The sequence below is a fragment of the Gossypium hirsutum genome, chromosome D10 (genome assembly GCF_007990345.1).
Source record: "Gossypium hirsutum isolate 1008001.06 chromosome D10, Gossypium_hirsutum_v2.1, whole genome shotgun sequence".
NCBI classification, from domain to species: Eukaryota; Viridiplantae; Streptophyta; class Magnoliopsida; order Malvales; family Malvaceae; genus Gossypium; species Gossypium hirsutum.
Genome location: NC_053446.1, coordinates 63,876,754 through 63,900,648, shown reverse-complemented (window position 1 = coordinate 63,900,648; position 23,895 = coordinate 63,876,754). Strand labels below are relative to the sequence as shown.

At 37.4% G+C, this 23,895-nt stretch overlaps 1 protein-coding gene across 1 annotated transcript; it reads right to left on the bottom strand.

Moving 5' to 3' along the window:
* Nucleotides 1-8,717: 8,717 nt before the first annotated feature.
* On the bottom strand, nucleotides 8,718-12,178 carry LOC107939509 (probable LRR receptor-like serine/threonine-protein kinase At3g47570). Its single transcript, XM_016872853.2, has 2 exons — nucleotides 9,455-12,178; nucleotides 8,718-9,323 (listed from the first exon to the last, which is right to left on the bottom strand). The coding sequence occupies exons 1-2, from the start codon at nucleotides 12,159-12,161 to the stop codon at nucleotides 8,935-8,937; spliced, it is 3,096 nt and encodes a 1,031-aa protein (XP_016728342.2). The 5' UTR covers nucleotides 12,162-12,178; the 3' UTR covers nucleotides 8,718-8,934.
* Nucleotides 12,179-23,895: the final 11,717 nt, after the last annotated feature.

Genomic DNA, 23,895 nt, shown 5'->3' with positions numbered 1-23,895 from the left:
CTTCAGCAGATGACCTGGATACCACAGGCTGTTTCTTTGAGTACCAGGTAATTGGATTTGGTCCTAAGTACACCACATACCCCGACGTAGACCGTCGATCTTCAATTGAGGAGGCCCAGTCAGCATCTGAATAACACACCAGTTCCAACGATCCTGCTTCAAAATACAAACCATGATCCATAGTGCCAGCCAAGTACCGTAAGACCCGTTTTACAGCTTTCCAATGAGTGACAGTAGGAGAGCTCATGTACTAACTCAATTTGTTCACACAAAATGATAAATCTGGTCTAGTAATGCAGACATATTGAAGCATGCCCACTGTACTACGATACAAGTGCACATCTGTAAAGGGAGAGCTTCCATCTGAAACCGCCAACTTAGGAGTGACGACCATGGGCGTTGGTGTAGAAGCTGCACCAAGCATGCCAGTCTTGAGTAGCAGTTCAGTAATGTACTTCTTCTGACTGAGTAACATTCCTTGGGACGCATGTTGAACATCAATTCCCAAAAAATAACTAAGATTTCCCATATCCTTAAGGGCAAACTTATTATGCAAACGACGAACCATTGCATCTATATCTTGACTATTGCTACCAGTGATCACGATGTCATCTACATACACCATTAGTAGCATGTAATTCTCAGTAGACACCCGAATGAACAAAGATGAATCTGCTTTTGATGCATGGAAGCCAAGCTCAGTGACAAGGTACTGTTTGAGCGTTTGAAACCATGCTCGAGGAGCTTGACGCAAGCCATAAAGTGCCTTATTTAACTTACACACAAGTGACTGACCAGAGGCATTCAGGACTTCAAAACCAGGTGGTTGCTCCATATATATTTCCTCAGTAAGCTCGCCATTGAGAAAGGCATTGTTGATATCAACTTGACGCACAACCCACCCCTGCATAACTGCTAATGCAAGAATGGTCCGAATGGTAGAAGCTCGAACAACAGGACTAAAGGTATCATGAAAATCAAACCCTGCATGTTGAGAAAAACCTTTTGCAACTAATCTTGCTTTGTACCTGTCAATAGAACCATCAGCCTTCTTTTTAATTTTAAACAACCACTTACACCCGATTGCCTGTCTATTCTCAGGAAGGGAGCAGAGAGTCCATGTATTATTACGACTCAAGGCTTGTAACTCACTGTGTACTGCCATTTGCCAGCATTCAAACTTCATTGCAGCATGTATGTCAGAAGGGACATCACTTGAAGAAGTAGACACCTCGCTCAGATAGGCTTTTGGTTTGAAAATGCCAACTTTACTCCTTGTGATCATGGAATGAGTATTTGTTGGGACAGAATGAGTGGTTTGTATTGGAATAGGTGGTGAGGCTGAAGGTGATATGGATGGAGTGGATGGTAATTGGACTAACGTGGAAGAAGAAAGTTGTGTTGGTATATGTGATAAAGCCGTAGGTAATATGGGTGAGGTGGATGGTGAGTGGGCTAATGTTGAATAAGTGGGCTGTGAAATAGGCATTGTAGTTGTTGGAGTAGATGAGACAGGTGTTGAAGAAATATTAGTAGAAATGATATTAGGTGAGGTGTTATGATGAGCTACAGGACTAGGCTTTATGACAAACAGTTTTGAATTTATTTGTGAAGTGTTAGATATGGACGGCTTGACTATTGAGGTATGAGTTTTATAGGAAAAAATAGCTTCATTAAATGTGACATGACGGCTAATGTAAATTTTGCCTGTAGGGTCTCTACATTTGTAACCTTTGTGCAAGGGAGAATAGCCAAGAAAAACACAGGGAGTGGATCGAAATTGTAATTTTGTTTTGTTGAAAGGTCTCAGATTAGGAAAGCATAGACAACCAAACGTTCGAAGGAAAGAATAATTTGGCTTTGTTTTAAAAAGTTTTTCATATGGGGATATATCACCTAAGGGTTGAGAGGGTAATCTATTAATCAAGAATATTGCACTGCAAAATGCTTCATTCCAGAATAACAAGGGCATAGTGGCATGAGCTAGCATAGACAGACCGATTTCAACTACCTGGCGATGTTTCCGTTCGACAAGCCCATTTTGAGCTGATGTGTATGGACATGTGAGCCTCTGTAGAATCCCATGTTGACTCAAATAGTTCTTCAAAGCCTGAAACTCCCCTCCCCCATCAGTTTGTAGAACTTTGAGCTTAGTACCAAGCATCCTCTCAGCTTGAAGGTGAAACTGTGGAAATACAGTAGCAATATCAGACTTATTCTTCAAAAAATAGAGCCATGTGTAGCGTGAATAAGCATCAGTGAATGCAACATAGTAGCGAAAGCCGTTGGATACAACAGGAGCGGGTCCCTAGACATCAGCCACTACTAATTGCAAAGGTGAGGAATACTCAGTGCATGACTTTGAAAACGGAAGCTTGCGTTCTTTACCCAAGTGACAGGCAACACAGTCAACAAATTTATTACTGTCTATAAACTGTATATTACACTGAAGAAGAGCTTTTGTAAGTGTTGCTTTACATGGATGGCCTAATCTAGCATGCCAAACACTAATAGGAAGCTTTGTGCTTGTTGTAAGACATTGAGCAGCATGAGACAGAGTTGTAGGTGCAGGAGACTTGTTGAGTTGAAGCTTATATAACCCATGATGCACCAACCCTTGAAGAAGCACTTCTCTGGTCCTTAAATCACGCACCCGGCACTGAGTAGGCAAGAACTCAAACATTACCTGATTATCTTTAGCAAACTTTGACACAGATAATAGATTTTTAGTAATTCCAGGAACAAGCAGTAAAGATCGCATGTACAATGGTCGAGATCTCGTGATTAATGAGGACTGCCCAGTAGATAAAACAGGTAATGCAGAACCATTACCAACAAAAACCTTACCTGGTCCGTTACATGACCCACCGTCACCAACCAAAGTAGCTGAATTGGTGAGGTGGTGTGTTGCACCAGAGTCTGGATACCATGCATTGTCAGCTACTGTTTCAGGAGTTGCAACATAAGCTTGAGGTGGTGTGACACCAGCAGATGGCATACTGACTTGTTGGGGCATACTAACCTGTTGTGGAGAGCTACCAACAAACGGGTTAGGCCAGACAAGTGAAGGAGGAGGAAAACACCAACCTGGAGAACCCCACGGAGGACTTTGCTGAGGATAAGAAAACCAAGGTGTAGACGGACTCCAAGGTGCGGATGAACTAGAACCAGTCATGCACATATTTGCTTGTGGAGGGGGTCTATAGTTGCTACTCTTGTATGATGAGTCAAAACGATAGTAGCAGCGGTCAACAAGATGACCAGCCTTCCCACAAAGCTGACATTGAATTCTTGAGCTAGACGAACTCCCTCGCCCACGTCCTCGAACTGAAGATGATGGCTGATAAACAGGTAGTGAACCAGGATCATCAGAAGACTCATTCAACACCAAGTTTGCCGAGCTGGATACTTCAGTACTTACGACCTGCTGACGAGCCCCAGTATCAAGAAGCATAGAGGTTACTCCTTGTACCGTGTAGGGAATCTGACTCGCCGTAATAATTGTGATAATTGATTCATAATCTAGAGGTAGGCCATTAAGGATTGCAGTAATGTGTTCATGCTCTCCAATGATTTCTCCACAACTAGCAAGATTGTCACAACAACCCTTAACCTTCATCAAGAACTCCTTCATGCCAAGGTCACCTTTGCGTTGAGAGTGTAACGCTCGACGATATGCCATCAGTTTAGAGGTTGTTTTAGTACCAAACAAAGCAACAACCGCATTCCAAATCTTGGCGCTCGTATCCATACCAATGAGATGAGGAAGCACCGTCTGACTAATAGAAGAGAGTAACCACGAAGCAAGGGCACTATCCTGCTGTTCAAACAATGCAAAATCTGGATTTTCATACGAACCACCATTATCATCGACAAGTAACGAGGGTGGCGGAGTTTCTTGAGAATTCAAGAAGCGCTGTAATTTATGCGCTTTCACAGCCAAGAGAACTTGCTGGCGCCAGAGTAGATACGTATTATCATCAAGAAGAACACTAATACGCTTTGTTGAAAAGAAACGACTGTCAAGAACTCCATCAGAAGCACTGGATGTCATCTTGCCCAATACAAAACTGCACAGCGAAAGAGAAAAAAGAAAAAAACCAGGAAATACTTACATCTGATACCATGTGAAATTATAAGAAGAAAACTCTGAAGAGAAACATCTTATTCAAAGACTTGCTTAATACATGTAGGTTGCACGTATTTATACATGCATGAGAGCTGAAGCTGACAGACGTTACAGCAACCTTTCTAACTGCTATCATCTTTAACTGCTAACAGACTAACTGCTAACAGACTTACAACGGTACAACGGCTTTGACTATATTACAACTGCTTTGACTATATTAACTCTAACAGACATATCAGCTATTACATCACATTGGAAATCAAACAAATCAGCAACTAATCTTACTAACTTTAAAGACAAATTACAAAAGAACTAAAGCTAGTTACATAGGAACAAAATGTTGCTGCTGCACTAGTTTAGCTTCAATGCTGGTCTGTTGTTGCATTGTAGACCAAAGTTCATCACTTCTCCGTGGACTTTATGCAACAAACACCAATATTTCTTCTTAACTTCTCAAATCTTGTAGCACCGAGAGACTTAGTTAGAATATTAGCAAACTGATTTTCTGAGTTGCAATGAATCAGATTAACTTTTCTTGATTGTTCAGCCTTTCTAACAAAATGAAATTTAATCTTAAAATGCTTGGTCTTTCCATGAAATACGGGATTTTTAGCTATGGCAACAGCTGACTGATTGTCAACTCTAATTTCAGTAGCATCAACTTGATCTTCATTCAAGTCACACAAGAGCTTCCTGAGACAAATGGCTTGATTAACAGTTGTAGCAGCTACAATGTACTCTACTTCAGCTGTTGATTAAGCAATAGTTTTTTGTTTCTTTGAACTCCAACAAAAAACCCTTGAGCCAAGAGTGAAGAAGTAGCCAGAAGTGCTCTTCATGTCATTAGTGGATCCAACCCAATCACTATCAGAATACCCTATCAACTTGAGCTCTTTTGCCTTCTCAAACTTTACTCCATAATCCAGAGCTCCTTTCACATATCTAAGAACTCTTTTGGCTGCTTTAAAGTGAACAACATCCCAGCAATGCATGAATCTGGGCAGAAGGCTAACAACAAACATGATATCAGGCCTTGTAGCTGTCAAGTAGAGTAGACAACCTACAAGGCTTCTATACTCCTTTTCATCAACTCTTTTGTGGTTGCCATTGCTGGTTAATTTTTCACCTGGAGCCACTGGTGTGCTAACAATTTTGCAGTTTGACATGCAAAATTTGTTTAGGATCTTCAAAGCAAAGGCCTGTTGACTTATGAAGATAGCTTGATCAGTCTGATTTACTTCCATGCCAAGAAAATATGTCATTTCTCCCAAGCCAGTCATTTCAAAGATATCCTGTATCTGCATTTTAAACTCATCAATTAGCTCCCATTTTCTTCCAATTACTAACAAGTCATCCACATAAAGTGACACAATCAACAGGGTTTCATTATCTGATTTCTTCACATAAAGAGTAGGCTTATTGATACTCTTCTCGAACTTGAGCCTAGACAAGTATGCATCAACCCTGTCATACCAGACCTTTGGTGCCTACTTCAGACCATACAAGGCTTTTTTTAAGCTTTTAGACCTTGTCCTCTTCATTAGAAACCTTGAACCCATTTGGTTGTTCAATGAAAATTTCTTCCTTGAGGAATCCATTTAGAAAAGTAGACTTGACATCTAGTTGATGCACTCTCTATTACTTTTGAGCAACCAAGGCAAATAGAAGCCTTATTATATCTAACCTTGCAGCATGAGCAAATGTTTCAATGAAGTCGATCCCATACTGTTGGCATATCCCTTCACCACAAGTCTTGCCTTGTGTTTGTTTAGAGTTCCATTAGCATTGTATTTGACCGTAAACACCTACTTCACACCAATAACCCTCTTCTGGTCTGGTTTTTCAACCAATTCCCAAGTGTCATTCTTTTGTATCATCTCCATTTCAGCTTCCATGGCCCTTTTCCAACACTCTTCTCTGGCAGCCTCATTAAAATTAGTAGGTTCAAGTATTGCAACATCACATCTTTGATAGATATCAGTGACGATTCTTGTGCCTCTGATAGGTTCATCATTGAAGTCATCACCAATTGGCTTTTCTTCTTCAACTGGTTGCAAATTACTGTCTTGTTAGCCTTCTTCATTCAAGCTTGCATCTGTGCCATTCCAGTTCCATATATTTCCTTCATCAAATTTCATATCCCTGCTCACTATGATCTTCTTTGTCGAGGGATCAAAGACTCTATAGCCTTTATTTATGCTACTGTAGCCAACAAAAATCCCTGGCACAGATTCTTTTTCAAGTTTGGTTCTTTTATCAACTGGAATGAGTGTATAGCATACACAACCAAACACCTTTAGGTGTGAAACTGTTGGCTTAAGTCTAAACCAAGCTTCAAAAGGAGTTTTTTCTTTGACAGCATTGGATGGCAGTCGATTAAGCAGGTACACTGAGGTGTTTACAACTTCTACCCAAAATTTGCTTGGCAATTTGCTTTCAAACAGTAGGCATCTAGCCATGTCAAGCACTATTCGATTCTTTCTTTCACAAACTCTATTCTACTGAAGAGTATAGATGGTTGCCAGCTGATGATGAATTCTAGCATGCTCACACAACTTCTAAAACTTCTTTGGCAAGTATTCAGTGCCATTGTCTGATCTTAAGGACTTTAGCTTGCACCCTAATTGATTATCAGCTAAGGCTTTGAATTTACTAAATGCTTTAAACACTTTAGACTTTTGTTTCAGAAAATAGATCTAATAGAATCTAGTAAAATCATCTATGAACTGCACAAAGTATCTGTTGTCATTCAAATAAGAAGGCTTTATTGGTTTACGAATGTCAGTATGGACCAATTGGAGCTTGTCTAGAGCTCTCATGCCTTGTTAACCGAAAAAGGCAGTCTCACTTGCTTCCCAAGCTGACAAACCTTACAAAATTTGTCTTTGACTTCAACCTTGGACATGTCTTCAACCAGATTGAGTTTGTGTAGCAAACCGAGTGATCTATAATTGATATGGCCTAACCTTTTATGCCATAAATTAGCTTTATCAACAAGGCTAGTATAGGTTTTCTTTTCTAGCTGATTCACATCCAACATAAACCATCAATCAGTCATGGCTACTGTGCCTAGATCTTGACCAAGTGAGTCCTTAATAACATAAGAGTTATTCTTGAAAACAAGTGAATAACCATTCTCAATTAGTTGACCAACACTAAGCAGATTTTGGTCTATATCAGGTACAAAAAGGACATCTGAGATTGTTTTGTTACCTGAATGTGTGCTAATCACAATATTGCCTCTACCTTTGGCTTCAATGAGATTTCCATTTCCAACCCTGACTTTAGAAGTAAAGCTTCTATTAATATCCTTGAATAGCTCTTCATCATATGCCATATGATGAGTGCAACCACTGTCTACTAGCCAGTCCCTTCTGACTTTGCTTGAGGTTGCATAACAGGATGCAGTGAAAACATGCTCCTCTTGAGCTTGTATATCATCAGCAGCCTGAGCTTGATTTTGCTGCTGAGTTTGTGCCCTTTCTTTATTTTTGTAAACCTTCTCAATATGACCAAACTGCCTGCAGCTCTTGCACTGAATATCAGGCCTGTACCAACAGTACCTCTCCAAGTGTGTGGACCTTTTGCAGTGAATGCGTGGTGGGAACTTTTTCTTCCCTACATCTCTCTTTGGTTTCTTCCTTTTGTCAAGTCATGGTTTCTTTCCTTCGTAGTTCAAACCTGAGCTTTCTTTGGTTTTTTCTTGAAAAGCTCCTTCAGGATGCCCCTCTAGCCTATTGGCCCTTCTTTGCTCGAGTGCATATAGAGAATTTATCAACTCAGATAGTGAAATGGTTGATAGATCTCTCGAGTCCTCCAATAAGGAGATTTTTTACTCAAATTTTTTAGGAAGGGTTGTAATGACCTTCTCAACAACTTTGCTCTCACTGAAATCATCTCTATGGAGCCTAATGTTATTGGCTGTGGTCATTATCCTATCAGAGTACTGCTTGATTGTTTTAGACTCTCTCATCTTCAAGTTCTCAAAGTCCCTCCGGAAGTTGACCAACTGCTGTTGCTTGGTCTTGTCTGACCCTAGAAACTCTTCTTTTAGCTTCTCCCAGGCTTACTTTGGAGTTTCAGAAGACATTATTCGAGTGAAGATCACATCAGAAACACCATTTTGCAAGCATGCCATTACTTTGTGCTTCTTGGCATACTGTTCACTATGCTATCTGATTTGTGCAATGGTGGGATTGGCCCTCAATGGAGCTAGTTCTATGTCATTCTCAACCAAATTCCACAAGTCATGTGCTTGGAGGTAAGTTTTCATCTTTACTACCCATATGTGGTAGTTCTCACCAGCAAAAATAGGTGGTGGTGGTGGTGGTGTAAAACTCATTTTGTAGCAACAAAAAATGACAGCTTTAGTTTCTTCCTCTTCAATTTTTTTCACAAAGAAAGCTACCAACAATAGAGGCCTTCAAAGAGGACAGGCTCTAAAAACCATTTGTTGGTGTTTCATAATTGAAGCAAAGAACGGATGCAAAGAGAATTGAACAAGAACTTAATTGTTTTTTTTATCTTTTATTTCCATTAAGTTAAAATATAAGTTACAAGGCAGTCAAATAATATACAACTGCTCCAACTAATACCATGACTAAAACAAAGCTTGAATTACACACAAAATGTAGCTGACATATCAGCTATTATATCACATTGGAAATCAAACAAATCTGCAACTAATCTTACTAACTTTCAAGACAAATTACAAACGACCTAAAGCTAGTTAAGGAACAAAATGTTGCTGCTGCACTGGTTCAACTCCAATGCTGGTCTGTTGTTGCATTGCAGGCTAAAGTTTATCAAGTTGGATGAAAAAGCTTCTCTCTAATAGAACAAAACTTGGTAACAACTTCACTCATGTCGATCCGTTCACTCGGTGATTGAGCGGAACAAGTAAGTCCTATTTCAAATATCAAATTCAAGCATCGAAGATGTCTGTCATTTCCCAAGCGATTTTCATTGAGAGTGATATCTATGATTGTTCCTCCTCTGACACTCTCTTGAAGAAGAATAGGATCTATAATCTCAATCACTCGATTGGGTAGAGCTGCCTTAACATGTTTGTGAAGACTTAAACCTTCTTTGAATCTTTCATCAGTAGGCCTTTTCCCTGTAAACATCTCTAGCAAGAGGATGCCATAGCTATACACATCACCTTTCGTTGACAAGTCGCTTCCCATACCATACTCTACAATAATCCATCACAAATTAAATAGAAATATAATTGCAGTGAGAAACACTCTAAATATTAAAAAAAACTGCTTTTAAGATGTATGTTTTTCTTTTAAATAATGGAAGAAACAAATACAATGTAATTACCTGGTGGAGCATAGCCAATAGTTCCTCTTAATCCAAGGAAACTTGATTGATTAGAAGAATAGTTCAGCCTGTCTGCAGAAAGGATTTTTGCTAAGCCAAAGTCACCTATATGTCCAACCATTTCCCCATCAAGTAGAATATTGCTTGGCTTCAAGTCACAATGAATGATCGATGTTTCACAATGATTGTGCAAATATTGTAGTGCATGAGCAACATCTATGGCCATATTAACTCTTTGGAAGAAGTTCAGGTTTCTTGTCATCTCCGATTCATTCATGCTTATATATGGATGCAACCAGTCCTCCAAGCTTCCATTTTCCATAAACTCATAAACCAAGGCTTTAATATCATTGCCTTGATAATCGACACCTGAAATGGCTGTTAATACCTTGACAAGATTTCGATGTCGAATGCTCTTCAAGGCCTTGCATTCAGTGAAGAAACTCTTAGAAGCTCTATGATTTAGAAGATTAAGCACCTTCACTGCAATAGCTAGTCCAGTCTCTTCAAGAATTCCTTTGTATACAGAACCAAAACTTCCAGAACCAACCAAATTCTCCATGCAGAATCCGTTAGTTGCCCTTAGGATGTTTTGGTATGATAATTGTAAAAGTGAATGTTCTGCACAAGTTGTTGTTGGTTTCTGTTCTTTCTTCTTTCTAAACCACAAGATGAGGAGACAAGTGAAAACCAAAGTCACTCCTAAAATCACAACAATAATTGCAATTTTTAATTTAACAGGAGCTTTTGATGATGTTTTGGAGTTACATTTTGACAAGTGTAATTCAAGGATGCCTCCACAAAGCTTATTATTTCCCTCAACAAATATGGCACTTGTATTCTTGAAAACACCTTCACTTGGTATAATTCCTTCAAAATTGTTGAAAGAGAGATTTAAATACTTTAATACCCCAAAAATCACAAGAAATTCTGGAATCCCACCTAAAAGATTATTGTTGGATACATCCAATGCCCCAAGACCCCTCAATGAACTCAAAGATGGAGGAATGGGCCCTTCAAATAAATTGCCCTCCAAATATAGCTCCACCAGACTTACACAACAACTAAGGTTGTTTGGAAGCAAACCAGATAACCTGTTGTGAGAAACATCCAGTAGGCCTAGATTTTTCAGTTTTCCTACTTCAACAGGAAGCTCACCAGTCAAAGAGTTTGACGATAAGCTTAGTACAATGGACAAGGATGATATTCCTAGTATTTCGGGGGGTATTGGTCCACTAAGATTGTTATAAGAAAGATCCAATAAAAGCAAATTTTGGCACTTACCTAGATTCGAAGGAATGTTGCCTTGAATATTGTTAAAATCTAAAAAAAGTTTGGTTAACTCTGTTAGATTTCCAATAGAATGGGGAATAGTCCCAAAGAGAAAATTGCTTTCAGCGTAAAATATATTTAGCTTCCAAAGCCTTCCAATATCAAAGGGAATGGGTCCTAATAGTTGATTATGTGCTACGTCTAGCATCTCCAAATTGATGAGCTTTCCAATCATATCCGGGATTCTTCCCCAAATGTTGTTCCCACCCATTCCTAAACGCCGAAGGTTGCTAGAAAAATTGCTAATGCATTCAGGAAATTCCCCTCCAAAATTATTTTTGACTATAGATAGGTCTTCTAGTATGGTATTATTGACTAATGTGCAAAGAAAGTTCAAGTCACCTTTTATCCCATGCCCGAAATGGTTTATTCCTAGATCAAGGTCAAACAAATTATCCAACTTTTCTAATGACGGTACATTTCCATCGAGCATGTTATTATAAAAATCAAGAAAATTCAAATTCGAGGCATTGGATATTGAAATTGGAATTTGTCCAGAGATTTGGTTATCCCCTACAGAAAATAACTCAACATGAGGCATATTGATTTCTAAATCTGAATGCAGAGTACCTTGAATCTTGTTTGTACCAATATCAAAGGCTCTAATATTGGAGAGATTGAACAATGCTCCAGGAACAGTACCATAAATTGCATTTCCGAATATGGCGAAAACTGAAAGATTTCTCAGTCGTCCAAAAGATTCAGGTATAAACCCACTTAATGCATTATACGTTAAACCAAGTTCTTCCAAGGATGACAAGTTCCCCAACGATGGTGGGATACTCCCTCTCAAACTGTTGTGGAAAAAAACCAATACTTCCAGGTTTGACAAGAGACCCAGCAAAGAAGGTATTTCTCCCGTTAGCTGGTTGCGGCTGATATCAACTGATATAAGCTTCGAACAAGCAGATAAATTGGAAGGAATTTCACCACTGATGAAGTTATTGGCCAGGTGTAATGCTTCCAGTCTTCTTAAACCTCCGATTTCTTGAGGAATTTGGTTGTAGAAGCTGTTGCCCACAAGATCCAACTCCCTGAGAAAGCTCAAATTTCTAATGTAGGGCGATAATGATCCAGAGAGTTTGAGGATTCGAAGTTTCAGCTTGGTGACTCTTCGATGCTTGCGACCGCATGTAACACCGATCCATTGACAGAAGTGAAGGGAGCTATTCCAGGACTCCATAATCTTGAGTGGATCACCAGTTATCTTGGCTTTGAACTGGAGTAGAGCTTGTCGATCAGTGTCATTTCCTCTAACTACAGGGCTTGCTGTTGCTAAACGAAGCAAGTTAAGACCCTGCAAGTTGAAGAATGGGAGAAGAATCATAAGGAAAAAAGAGCTCGACGCTTGAAAATGTTTTTCTGAGGGCTCCATCAACTTTAAACAAATTGTTAATTGATAAGATTGATTTGTAATTGAGAGTGCGTGGCTCATCATCAAGAACCAGAGTGCAATATATAAGTAGTTTTCCAACTATGGAATTTCAGTGGCAAAGAATTTGGGATTCCTTAAATGTGAAGATTGACTGTTTCAAATCATCTGATTATATGATTAAGCAAACCGGTCCAGTCCAGTTCATCAATCATCAGCCCTCTTCTTCCATCAACTAATCAATCAAAGCCCTCCACTGATTGGCTAGCTGTTGAAGACTTTATAATTTACGCATGTCCTGCCAATAGATGTAGAAGATAGTGGGATCGAAGGATATCGTAGATTAGTTCTATGTCAATGGCACATCACATTGAGTGGGTTGTTAGTAATGATTATGAAGGACAACCCCCCAAGTCTTGCACTATAAAAAGAGTTGACTGGAAATTTAAGCCAAAGCATTCAATTGGTCAATGGTTGAAGCATTTGGCAAAAACTAAACCAAGGAGTCCGAAGAAACTTTGATTGAAACTAGGAAATGGGTAACTCGCTAACAAAGAAAACAAAGTACAAAAATATTCACTCAACTATTCAATTTGTTCTATTTTATCATCCAACTATTAATTTTTTCGTTTTAATTTTTCAACTTTTCAATATTAATGAATTACTCTTCCCTTAGTTACCTAATAAAAATCTAACGTGAATTCTATTTTATTAGCTTAATAATAAATTTAGCTTAATAATAAGAGTTGTTTTCACTAAATACTTTTGCCCCCACTAATATATTTGTTCCATTATGGAAGTTGGGTGGGAATTTAAGCCAAGGCATTCAATTGGTCTATGGTTGAAGCATTTGGAAATGGGTGACTCGGTAAGAAAGGAAAAAAAAATAAAGAAAATAAATTACAATGGATTAGTTAATGATTAAGGTGTCCAAAATCAATGCAACTCATAAAAGAATTGGTTTTATGGTTTCTAATATTTTTATGGGTAAATTATAAGAATAGAGGAATTAATTTGTTCTTTGATCTAATATATAAGAATTAATTTTCTTATTTTTTAAATAAAAGGAGCAAAATGTAATCCGACTCTTAATACAAGGATTTACATGATATTTTTACCTCAATATTCAAGAATATTAAATATGATATATTATATCTGCATTATATTTGTATATTTTCATATCATAATTAGAAAGTCATAATTAAATTACATTAATTTTCATGGTTCAACTTGTCAAGTAACTTTTCATAATGGTTTGTTGCTAATTCTTGGCAATGTAACAACATGTGACTGAGGTAGTTGATTCATATGAACTTAACCAAAGTTGGTTTTCTTGTTTCTATAAAATTCTGTAAAATTGTTTTTAGCATTTGATTTTTGTTATTATTATTCCACTATGTATTATTTTTTATTATATTTTTTAAAATTGTGATTATATTATAGTTGTGCACTTTTTAAAAAAATAAAAAATAAAAAATAAATAAAAATACATGATAGAGTCTTGTAAAAATTTAAAAAGTTTAACTAAAATATATAAATAGTTGTAAACTGTTAAAATAGAATGTCGATAATGTCAATACCATGGGCAGAGAAGAAAAAAATTCACTATGTTGAATTCGAATTACACAAGAGAAGTATAGACTACGTCTATTTATAAGTTTAAAAATATTATTCTAATTAATATCAAATAGAAGTAATACAATAAGGTTGAAACACTTTATTCAAATTAATATCAAACAAAATTACTGCTTTTCCCTGTTAACATCTCTAACAATAGGATATCATAGCTATATACGTCGCCATTTGTTGATAACTCGCTTCCCCTACCATATTCTATAATTAATCCATCCAAAATACATATGTAAATAATTGTAGTGGAAAACCTCTAAATATACAACAAGACTGCTTTTAGATCGATTTTTTTTTTCTTTTAAATAATGAAAGAAATGAAAAAAAGTGAACATACCACGTGGAGCATAGCCGATAGTTCCTCTTAATCCAAGGGAGATTGATTCATTACTAAGAATAGAATTTGATTTTTGTTATTATTATAGGACTATGTATTATTTTTTATTATATATATTTTAATTTGTGATTATATTATAGTTGTACATCTTTTAAAAAATTAAATAAAAAAAATACATGATAGAGTCTTGTAAAAATACATGATAGCAATAAAATTTGTTCCCATGAACAGCCAATGACTGATAGAGTATAGAGATTGAGACTGTTAGTCTGTTATTATTTAGTTAATTAGTCTGGTATGTAGCTGGTTAGGAGCAGTTACTCATGTACAAGTTTATAAACATCAACAATGTATTAATTCAAGCAGAAAAAAATACCAAAGCAATTTTCCTAGTAAATTCATCTCTCTCTCAATTTGTTCTATCTTAATTTGTTCTCTGTTTCAATGAATTAGTATAGTATCTAACATGGCATCAGTTTCCTAACCTCCTGGTGTCTTCTTTCGCTATCGATTCATGGCTCATTCGACAGATTCTACGTCCGTTGATCATTCTAATCCGTCTTTTTCAGCTCACGGTTGATTCAATCATTCCCTCGTCACGGCACAGTGAAATTAGATGATGGAAACTATGCGCAATGGCAGTAACATATTAGATTAATCATAGAAGGATATGAGTTGCAAGGTTTTTTAGAAGGCACGTTACCTGCTCGGCCTAGATTTGTGGCGTCTCCGGATGGTGTTTTGACTCCAAATCCTAATGTGTCTGTGACACCCCTAAAGTGACCCTAGTCGAAAAGTGGTTTCGGGACCACTAAACCGAGTCATAAAGATAATTAACCGTCATAGTTGATGCTCATTATATGTACATATGCATGTGTGAAAATTTCATGTTTGAATTTTGTTAATAGTAAGTGAATTTTATCAAATAGGACTTATGTGAGAAAATTTTGAAATGTGATAGGTCAAAGCATAAGGATCTATTAGTGCATGAAATAAAAAGGGGGACTTGCATGTCAATTTCCCCCTAATTAGTAGTGGCCGGCCATGACAAGTATGGTAGACCAAGTGTGATGGGTAAGTACATGTCATAAACATGTTAAGTTAGTGTTTCATGGGAAGTATGATAAAATAAGGAGCATGGGATACAAAATATATGCCTTTTATATTAATAAATTAAATGTTAAATGAATAAATAATATGAAATATGAACTTATATTAAAAGAAATGGGTGATAAAAACAAAGTTGGTTCATCTTTTTCTTCCTCCATTGCCGTACCTAAAGAAAGAAAAGAAGAAATTGAAGTTAAGGCATTTGGTCACCTTTAAGTGGATTAAGGTATGTTAATGCTCTATCATTGAAAATCTTTGTATATTTGGAGTGGCCATCAAGTATAGAAGCTAGCTCATGGCAAATGTTTTGTAAAGTTATGAAGATGACATTCGGTCATGGATGTTTGTATTTCTTTGATGTCGTTTTTGATGCTTTAGGGTATTGAGGGTTGATTATAGATGAGTTGAGCTTGGTAAAATTAAATGTTTGTGGCTAAATTGCTTAATGACAATCGGCTATGTTGAAATGCTAAATTAGTGCTAAATTGTAAGTATTTAAATGAGTGTTAGCCGAAATTGAGCCTATGATATTAATTAGAATTTGTGAAATTTATGCATTTTGTGGTCCAAGTGTGATAAGAACCATACGGTTATGGCATGTAAGCATGAAGATTTGTGGATGATTTAGAATTGGCCTAAGTGTTTTAGTCATTAATATATATGTATATTGCCGAATGTATGCTTAAGGAATTGGTTAAGTACATTGTTGTTAAATGCTTGTTGTTTTTGTATAATTGTTGCCTAGCTACTAAATGAACTTAGGGTATTATGGATAAGTTTAAGAGTGGCATAATTGAAATGAAGTTTGCTTGAGCCAAATGTGAACCTAAGTTTTGAATTACAATTGATGCTTGTTAGTTAGTTGATGATGTCCTTTGATAGCCCTTTTGATATTCGGCCATTGTTAAGGAATTTTGAATTGGTTATAAATTTCTATGTTTTAATTAGCAAATTGAATTATTGAAGGTTGAGCTAATTATATATGTATACGTTTTATATGTACATTAATTTCTTAGTCTATGTTATTCGGCTATAATCGTCATGGTAGAATTTTTTTTAATTTGTAAATTTGTTAATCATTAGCTCAAGAGCATCAAGGACAAAAGTCGGAAAAAGGGACGACAAAACTAAGCGAATAGCCGTAGAATTATAGTCGTCGACAACTTTTAAGGTAAGTTTCTAGCATATAAGTTTAGTTATAATGAAGAATGATATGGAAAACGGCATATATGATATTATGTTTTAAATATGTGAATGAGAACTTTACAGAGTAAATTGTATAAATCTGCAAGGGACAGCAGCAGTAGCGTTTTGGAAAATTTACCATAAATTGTGGGAGTTGAGTTAAAGGCTTAATAAAATATGTAATTAAAGCTTAATGAGTCTAGTTTCTTATAAAAGAAACCGTGTAAGCAAAGGAATTTCCGATAATGAGATATTTAAAGTTGTGTGAGACGGTGTCAGAATGACTCCGAAATCCCCTGTTCTGTTTTTAGAAAATCATTATAAATTGTAAAAAAATGGTTATAAGATAAAATTTAAATGCTTAGACTCCTTAATGAGTCTAGTTTCAAATGAAATCAAATACAACATATTTTGAATTCTGTAAAATGAGAAATTTGATTCGTAGTGAAGAGTGGTCAGATTAGTCAAACAGTGAAACAGGGGAAACTTTAAGAAAAATCTGGTATTGATTGGCCAAACCTAAAATTCTGGAAATTTTATGGATGGAAGATATACGAGTCTATATTCAGGAAAAATTAACAGAAAGTGATTTGGCATTTTTTAGCTCCAGTTATAAATAATTTAGTGACTATTGCTCAGGAAAAACAGCTTGTGCTGAATTTGAGATTATGTTGTGAACCTTGATAAACTTGTTTTAGTTGCTCATAAGCTATTAATTAAACCCATACTTGAATTCTAAATCGTGATATTGTAAGTTTATGAGTATTCGAATATGAAATGATAGTATGGCCTAATGGCCGATGTGATGAATGTGAAAGTGTATATATATGTGATAAGGCCTAATGGCCGATGTGATGAATGTGAAAGTGTATATATATGTGATAAGGCCTAATGGCCGATGTGATGAATGTGAAAGTGTATATATGTGATAAGGCCTAATGGCCGATGTGATGAATGTGAAAGTGTATATATATGTGATAAGGCCTAATGGCCGATGTGATGAATATGAAAGTGTATATATGTGACAGGGCCGAGTGGCCAACGTGATGGATGTGAAAGTGTATAAATGTGATAAGTCCCGAAGGGCATTTGTGTCAGTACTATATCCGGGTTAAAACCCCGCAGGCTTTATGCGAGAATATTATCACTGATTAATGTCCGTAAGCTTCATGCTCGTACTATATCCGAGCTCTAAAGACCCGATGACTACGTGTGGGGATTTTGTCCGGGTAAGACTTCGTAATAAGAATTGCTTATAAATATATTCAATGCGAAAGGTTAAACAGGTATGTACTCCAAGTTTATATGTGAGCTTGATTTGCACTAAATCATAAGGTAGTTATGTGATGCATACGAGAGCAATCTATGAGACTATTCCTATGATTATGTGACATCGGAACAGTGTGAGAGGTTATGTGAAATCATACGATATATCTATGTCACATGAGCTCACTTTTATGTGAAAGTTTATCTGCCTATTGTATATGATGAGATGTGCATATTCGGTAAAGGGATGGTATGCCCGAAGGAAGAGTGAAATAAAAATACGAACAACTATGTTATAATTTGATTGTTATCTGTTGACACTGCTTAAAACTTACTAAGCATTGTAATGCATACTCCGTTTACTCTGTTTCCTCTGTTTTATAGATCTCATTGCGAAGCTACAGGCTCGGGGATCGTCAGCAACTAGTCACACTATCACTATCCACTGTTTGGTACTGCTATGTTTTGGATTATCTTATGGCATGTATAAAATAGACTAGTGGCGGAAGAATATTTTGGTTAATGTATATAAGCCATGTGAAAATGGCATCTTTTGAATGTTTACTTAGAGAAGTTTAAATTTTATCCCTGGCCGTGCTTAGTACTTATCTAAATGAATGACCTTTATTTCAAGAAAAAGTTCAAAATTTTACGATTCTGACATGAGTTACAAGCCCGGTAATGCCCCTTACCTATTCCGGCGACGGTCACGGGATAGGGGTGTTACAGTGTCCTTGTTTCTTCAGCTAGATAAGCTACTAGCATCTTGGTTACTCTCTACTATTAGTACTTCCTTATTATCTTGTTTTACAGCTGCTAAAACGACCTGTGATGTCTAGAGCACTACAAATCATTTGTTCGCTGCCTCTACCAAGTGCTAAAATGTCACGTATTAAACATGATTTGCACTTCATCAAGAAAGGTGAGTTGACTGTTAAAGAATATATTGCAAAAATCCAAAAAACCTGCGCATTGCTTGAAGCTTCTAGATCTATCCTCTCGGAGGCCGAAAAGGTGGAGGTGATTCTTGCTGGTCTCTCGTCCGATTTCGATGAGGTCATAACTCTGGTTTCGTTCTCCTCGGAGACCCTTCCATTCCAAAAACTCGTTGATGTCTTGTTGGAGTTTGAAAACTGTCAAACAAGAATGGTGTGTGATCTACCGATACATGCTCACATGGTTTAGGCTCCGATTTCAACGGTGAACGAATCGGATCGTGGTGGCCATTCCACATCTGGTTCGCGTGGACGTGTGTTTCATCCTCGAACGCAATGTCAGATCTGTGGCTGTTATGGTCATTTGGCGCAGTGATGCTTCTACCGGTTCAATCGTGACTAAGGCGGCCCGAGCGCTCCGACCATAGCGCGATTTTCTTCCACTCATGCTGGACAGGGGCTGCACGGTGATCTTTTTGGTCGATCTGCTGGTTTTAGTGGACCTAGGTAGCATGCGGAGACTGCTCCAGTGTAGTCTCCTGGGTAGTCTCCTGGCGGCACTTCGTGGGGAGGATGGTCACCATCTCAAACATTTGGCTATCGACTACCGCAGTCTAATCCCTTTGCGTTTACTAACCCAAATAATATGGGTTATGGATTTCATATTGTTGGTGGACCGTCTGGTGTTTTAGCTGGGTTTGTTGGTGGCTCGAATGTCTCGTCTGGTCCATATGACAGACCATCTTTTGGGCACAATTTTGGGCGTAATGTTAGGCGCGATTTGGGGCGCGACCTGGGCCAGCAATCTTTTGGGCCCTCTACTGGGGTGCACAGGCCAAATGTTGTAGGCCATTATTTTGGGATGTCTGGTCCAAATGGATAGGGTAATGGGCTGGCCAATGTTGGTCCAAAATTTGGACAAAGTTCTTTTGAGCCTAATGGGAATTATGTGGGCCTTGAAAGCTCTATGCGAAATAATAGTCCTGAAGTCTCGTGGCGGACTAAACCATGAGCACAAGTGTTTGATTTTAACTCCTCACAGTGTGTTAGGCTGCCCCGAATTCTTGATTTCAATGCATTTGATTTTTTGGCTGCCACATAGTATGAGTCCAAATTTGATAATACTGATTCGTATGTTCTTATGCCAGTAGGAACTTTGTCCTGGTATTCGGATTCAGGGCCACTCACCATGTCTATCAGAATGTTTCTGGTTTAAATGAGTCAACTTCATACTCAGGTACTTCTTCTCTTTTAATGGGGAATGGAACCCCCACTAAAATCTTGTCCATTGGAAATACAATTCTACCTACAAAGAAGAAGTTATTACATCTATTTAATGTTTTGTGTGTGCCGAGCATCCAGAAATATCTTATATCTGTCTCTCAGTTTGCTAATGACAATAATGTATTTTTTAAATTTCATCCATCTTATTGCATGGAGCTTCTCACTTTACTGCAGAGCCGAGTTCGTGATGGTCTCTATCAATTTTCGGCCGATCCGTCTGTTCCATCCGATTCAATTCCTTCTATTCACAACATTGGGATTCAAGATTGTCCGTCAGATAATGATGTCTTTACATTGTGGCATAAAAGACTTGGTCACCCTTCTACTACAATTGTTAAACTTGTTCTTGACAAGTGTCAAATTATTTCCAATAAAAAATGTCTTGATAATGTTTGTATTGTATGTAAAAAAAAGAAATCACATAAATTACCCTTTTCTCATTCTACTACTGAATATATGGAATTTTTTGAAATGGTTATTTTTTATTTGTGGAGACCAACTCCTATTGCCTGTGGGGTAATCTTTATTATGTTTCATTTGTAGACATGTGTAGTCGGTTTACTTAGGTTTATTTGGTTAAACGTAAATCTCAAGCAGTTGAGTGTTTTCTTTAGTTTTAGAAGATGATCGTCACTCAGTTTAGGAAGAATATTAAAAATTTTCAAAGTGATTGGGGCAGTGAGTTTCGAGCTTTTACATGGGTTCTCGCCAATCATGGTATTCTTCATCATCTTTCCTTCCCACATAATTCATAACAGAATGGGGTTACTGAGCGTAAACACTGACACATTGTGGAAACCGGTCTTACCCTTTTGGCCCAAGCCAATCTCCCTATGGATTACTGGGGATATGCGTTCTGCAGTGCTGTTCATCTTATCAATCATCTGCCCACTCCGGTCCTGAAAGGTCAGTCTCCGTATCAAACTCTTCGACGTATGATCACTTAAGGGTATTTGGTTGTTGCTGCTTTCTATATTTGCGTCCTTTTGTGCAACACAAGCTAGATTTTTGTTCACAGCCGTGTACGTTTCTGGGGTATAGCTCTCAACATAAGGGCTATCATTGTCTCACACCAGATGGTAAGGTTATTGTTTCTCACCATGTTATGTTCGATGAACATCGATTCTTGTTTCCTTCGCCTGCTCTAGCTACTATTCAGTCTTCTTCTAGTAGTCCCACATATGTTCTCATCATTCGGCCCTCCGCTGTCTAGTCCAACGCAGAACCTAGTAGTATTACTGTCTTGTCACCTACTGTACCTCTGCCTCCTACTCCAAGTTACAATCTCGTGCAGTCTGTATCGGTTGGGTCACCAGCTATGTGCCGTCCAAGACATCCCGTCTCAGTTAGTTCGTCGACTAAATTAGGAATTGTTCATGGGGAGCATCGTCTTTCACTTCAGTCTGCAGAAGCTAGTCCGTTTGGTCAAATCAGTGTGTCTCCAAATATTCTTTCTCTTCCTCTAGGAAATACTCACACTATGGTTACTCGGTCTAAGGCAGGAATTTTTAAAACCAAGGCTTTGTTAGTAGAAGCTGTAGATTTTGAGCCATGCTTTGTTGAGGAAGCTCTTGCTCATAAGGAGTGGAAATTAGCAGTTCTACTTGGGAACTTGTTTCTCTACCTCCTGGTCGAAAAGTAATTGGGTGCGAATGGCTTTTCAAAATCAAGAAGAACCCTAATGGGTCGACTGATCTACGAAAGGCACGGTTGGTAGCAAAGGGATGTTCACAAGTACCTGGATGTGACTTCAAGGAAACCTTTAGTCCGGTGGTCAAACCTGCTACTATCCGGACTATATTATCTGTTGCTGTTTCAAATGGGTGGCAACTCCGTCCAGTCGATGTCAACATGCCTTTTTAAATGGAGATTACACTGATGAAGTGTTTATGCAGCAACCTCTAGCTGGCTATGTTCAATATGGACCAAATGGTGAGCATTTGGTATGTCGTTTGACAAAGGCATTGTACGGATTACGGCAAGCTCCCCATGCCTAGTTTGACAAATTGAAATAGTTTCTTGTTTCTACTGGTTTTGTCTTATCAAAATCTGATGCTTCCTTCTTTGTTAAAGTTACCACCAAGACCATCGTCTATGTTTTGGTCTATGTGGATGATATTATTATTATTATTGGAAGTTTGACTGACGAAATAAACTGTTTTGTTCAGTAGCTACATAATGAATTTTCTCTAAAGGATATGGGCAAGCTCTATTATTTTTTAGGTGTTGAAGTCAGTCGGTCATCTACTGTAAGTCTCTGCTTATGCCAGCGCAAGTACATTTGGGATCTGTTTGACAGGTTTTCTCTGACTAATGGAAATAGTGTTCATATGCTGATGGTTAGTTCATCTACTTTGTCTAAGGACTAGGGTGATCGTCTTGCTGATCCTACTGAATACAGAAGTCTTGCTGGTGCTCTTCAATATGTGGTCTTAACTCGGCTGGATATTGCGTATACAGTAAATCGTGTGTGTCAGTTCATGCATGCCCCTACTACAATCCATCTGGCAGCATTAAAACGTATCTTGAGGTATTTACATGGCACTATTAATCATAGGCTAGTTTTTCATCGATCCGATAGGCTGTCTTTAGTTGGTTATGTTGATGCCAACTGGGGTCTAAATTTTGATGACTGCCATTCTACGATAGGCTATTGTGTCTACTTTGGTCATACACCTGTCTCATGGTGCTCCAAGAAACAACAAGTTGTTTCTCAATCCATGGTAGAGGCTGAATATCGGAGCTTAGCTGCAGCTACCAGTGATATTGCTTGGTTAACTTCTCTGCTAATAGAATTACATATTAGTTCTACTAATCCTCCTACTATTTGGTTTGACAATTCCAGCGCAATTGCTATTGCAGCTAATCCGGTCTTACACTCCAAATTCAAACATGTCAAACTTGACTTATTTTTTGTTCACGAGAAGGTGGCTAGTGGTTTACTTGTTGTCGATGAGGTGCCAGCCTATGACCAGGTCACAAATATTCTCACTAAACCATTGTCTGTCTCTACTTTTGCTCGGTTTCGAAGTTTACTTTGGGTCTTACCTATTGAGAAGCTGGGTGAATGATAGAGTATAGAGATTGAGACTGTTAATCTGTTATCGTTCAGTTAATTAGTCTGGTATATAGTTGGTTAGGAGCAGTTACTCATGTACAAGTATATAAGCATCAACAGTGTATTAATTCAAGCAGATAAAAATACCAAAGCAATTTTCCTAGTAAATTCATCTCTCTCAATTTGTTCTATCTCAATTTTTTTTTTGTTTCAATGAATTAGTATAGTATCTAACAATGACTAACAAGTTCAATACCATGACTGATACAATAAGATGCAAAGTCAAGGCACAACATTGTTATTTATAGTCTGACTTCTTCACAATCTACTAGCTTATGAGTTAAGATGCAAAGACAAAATCCAAGTATTATACAAATTACACAGAAAATTATTGGTAGAAAACAGAAAAAAAAACCTCTATATTTATTCTATTTTCTTGGAGAACATCAAGCACTTTGTCGGACTTAAGCCACTTTGAAGTTCATCCATACAACACCTTAGATACCTGCAACTGGATTTATTTAAGCACATCATATCATCAGAACAGTAGACATTTGTTTAAGGGTGAGATTGGTTAAATGGAAAAGTAGAGGGATGAGAGGACGGAGTGAAAAAGTGAAAAAAAATATGTTTTAAGTGTAATTGGTAGGGAAGGAAAATGAGAGGAAACAAAATAAGAGAGATGACCATTTTTCATCTTAATACATAGAAATCAATCTTTCAAAACTGCAATAATGAGAGAGATGTGTTTATTAATTTAAAATTATGCATTTTTTTTAATGTTTTAAACCAATCACACTTACAAAAAGAAAAATTATATTTTTCATCATTTCAATTTTCTTTCCACTTTATCAAAGCTTAAGTGATGAAACAAATGAGTATTTCACTAAGATAGAAGACACTATTACCTGTTGAATGAGTAGCATACAAAGT

Coding starts and splice junctions, on each gene's coding strand:
- LOC107939509 (XM_016872853.2), bottom strand. CDS start 12,161: ATGGAGCCCTCAGAAAAACATTTTCAAGCGTCGAGCTCTTTTTTCCTT. Junction 9,324..9,454: donor TATTGGCTATGCTCCACCAG/GTAATTACATTG, acceptor GGATTATTGTAG/AGTATGGTATGGGAAGCGAC.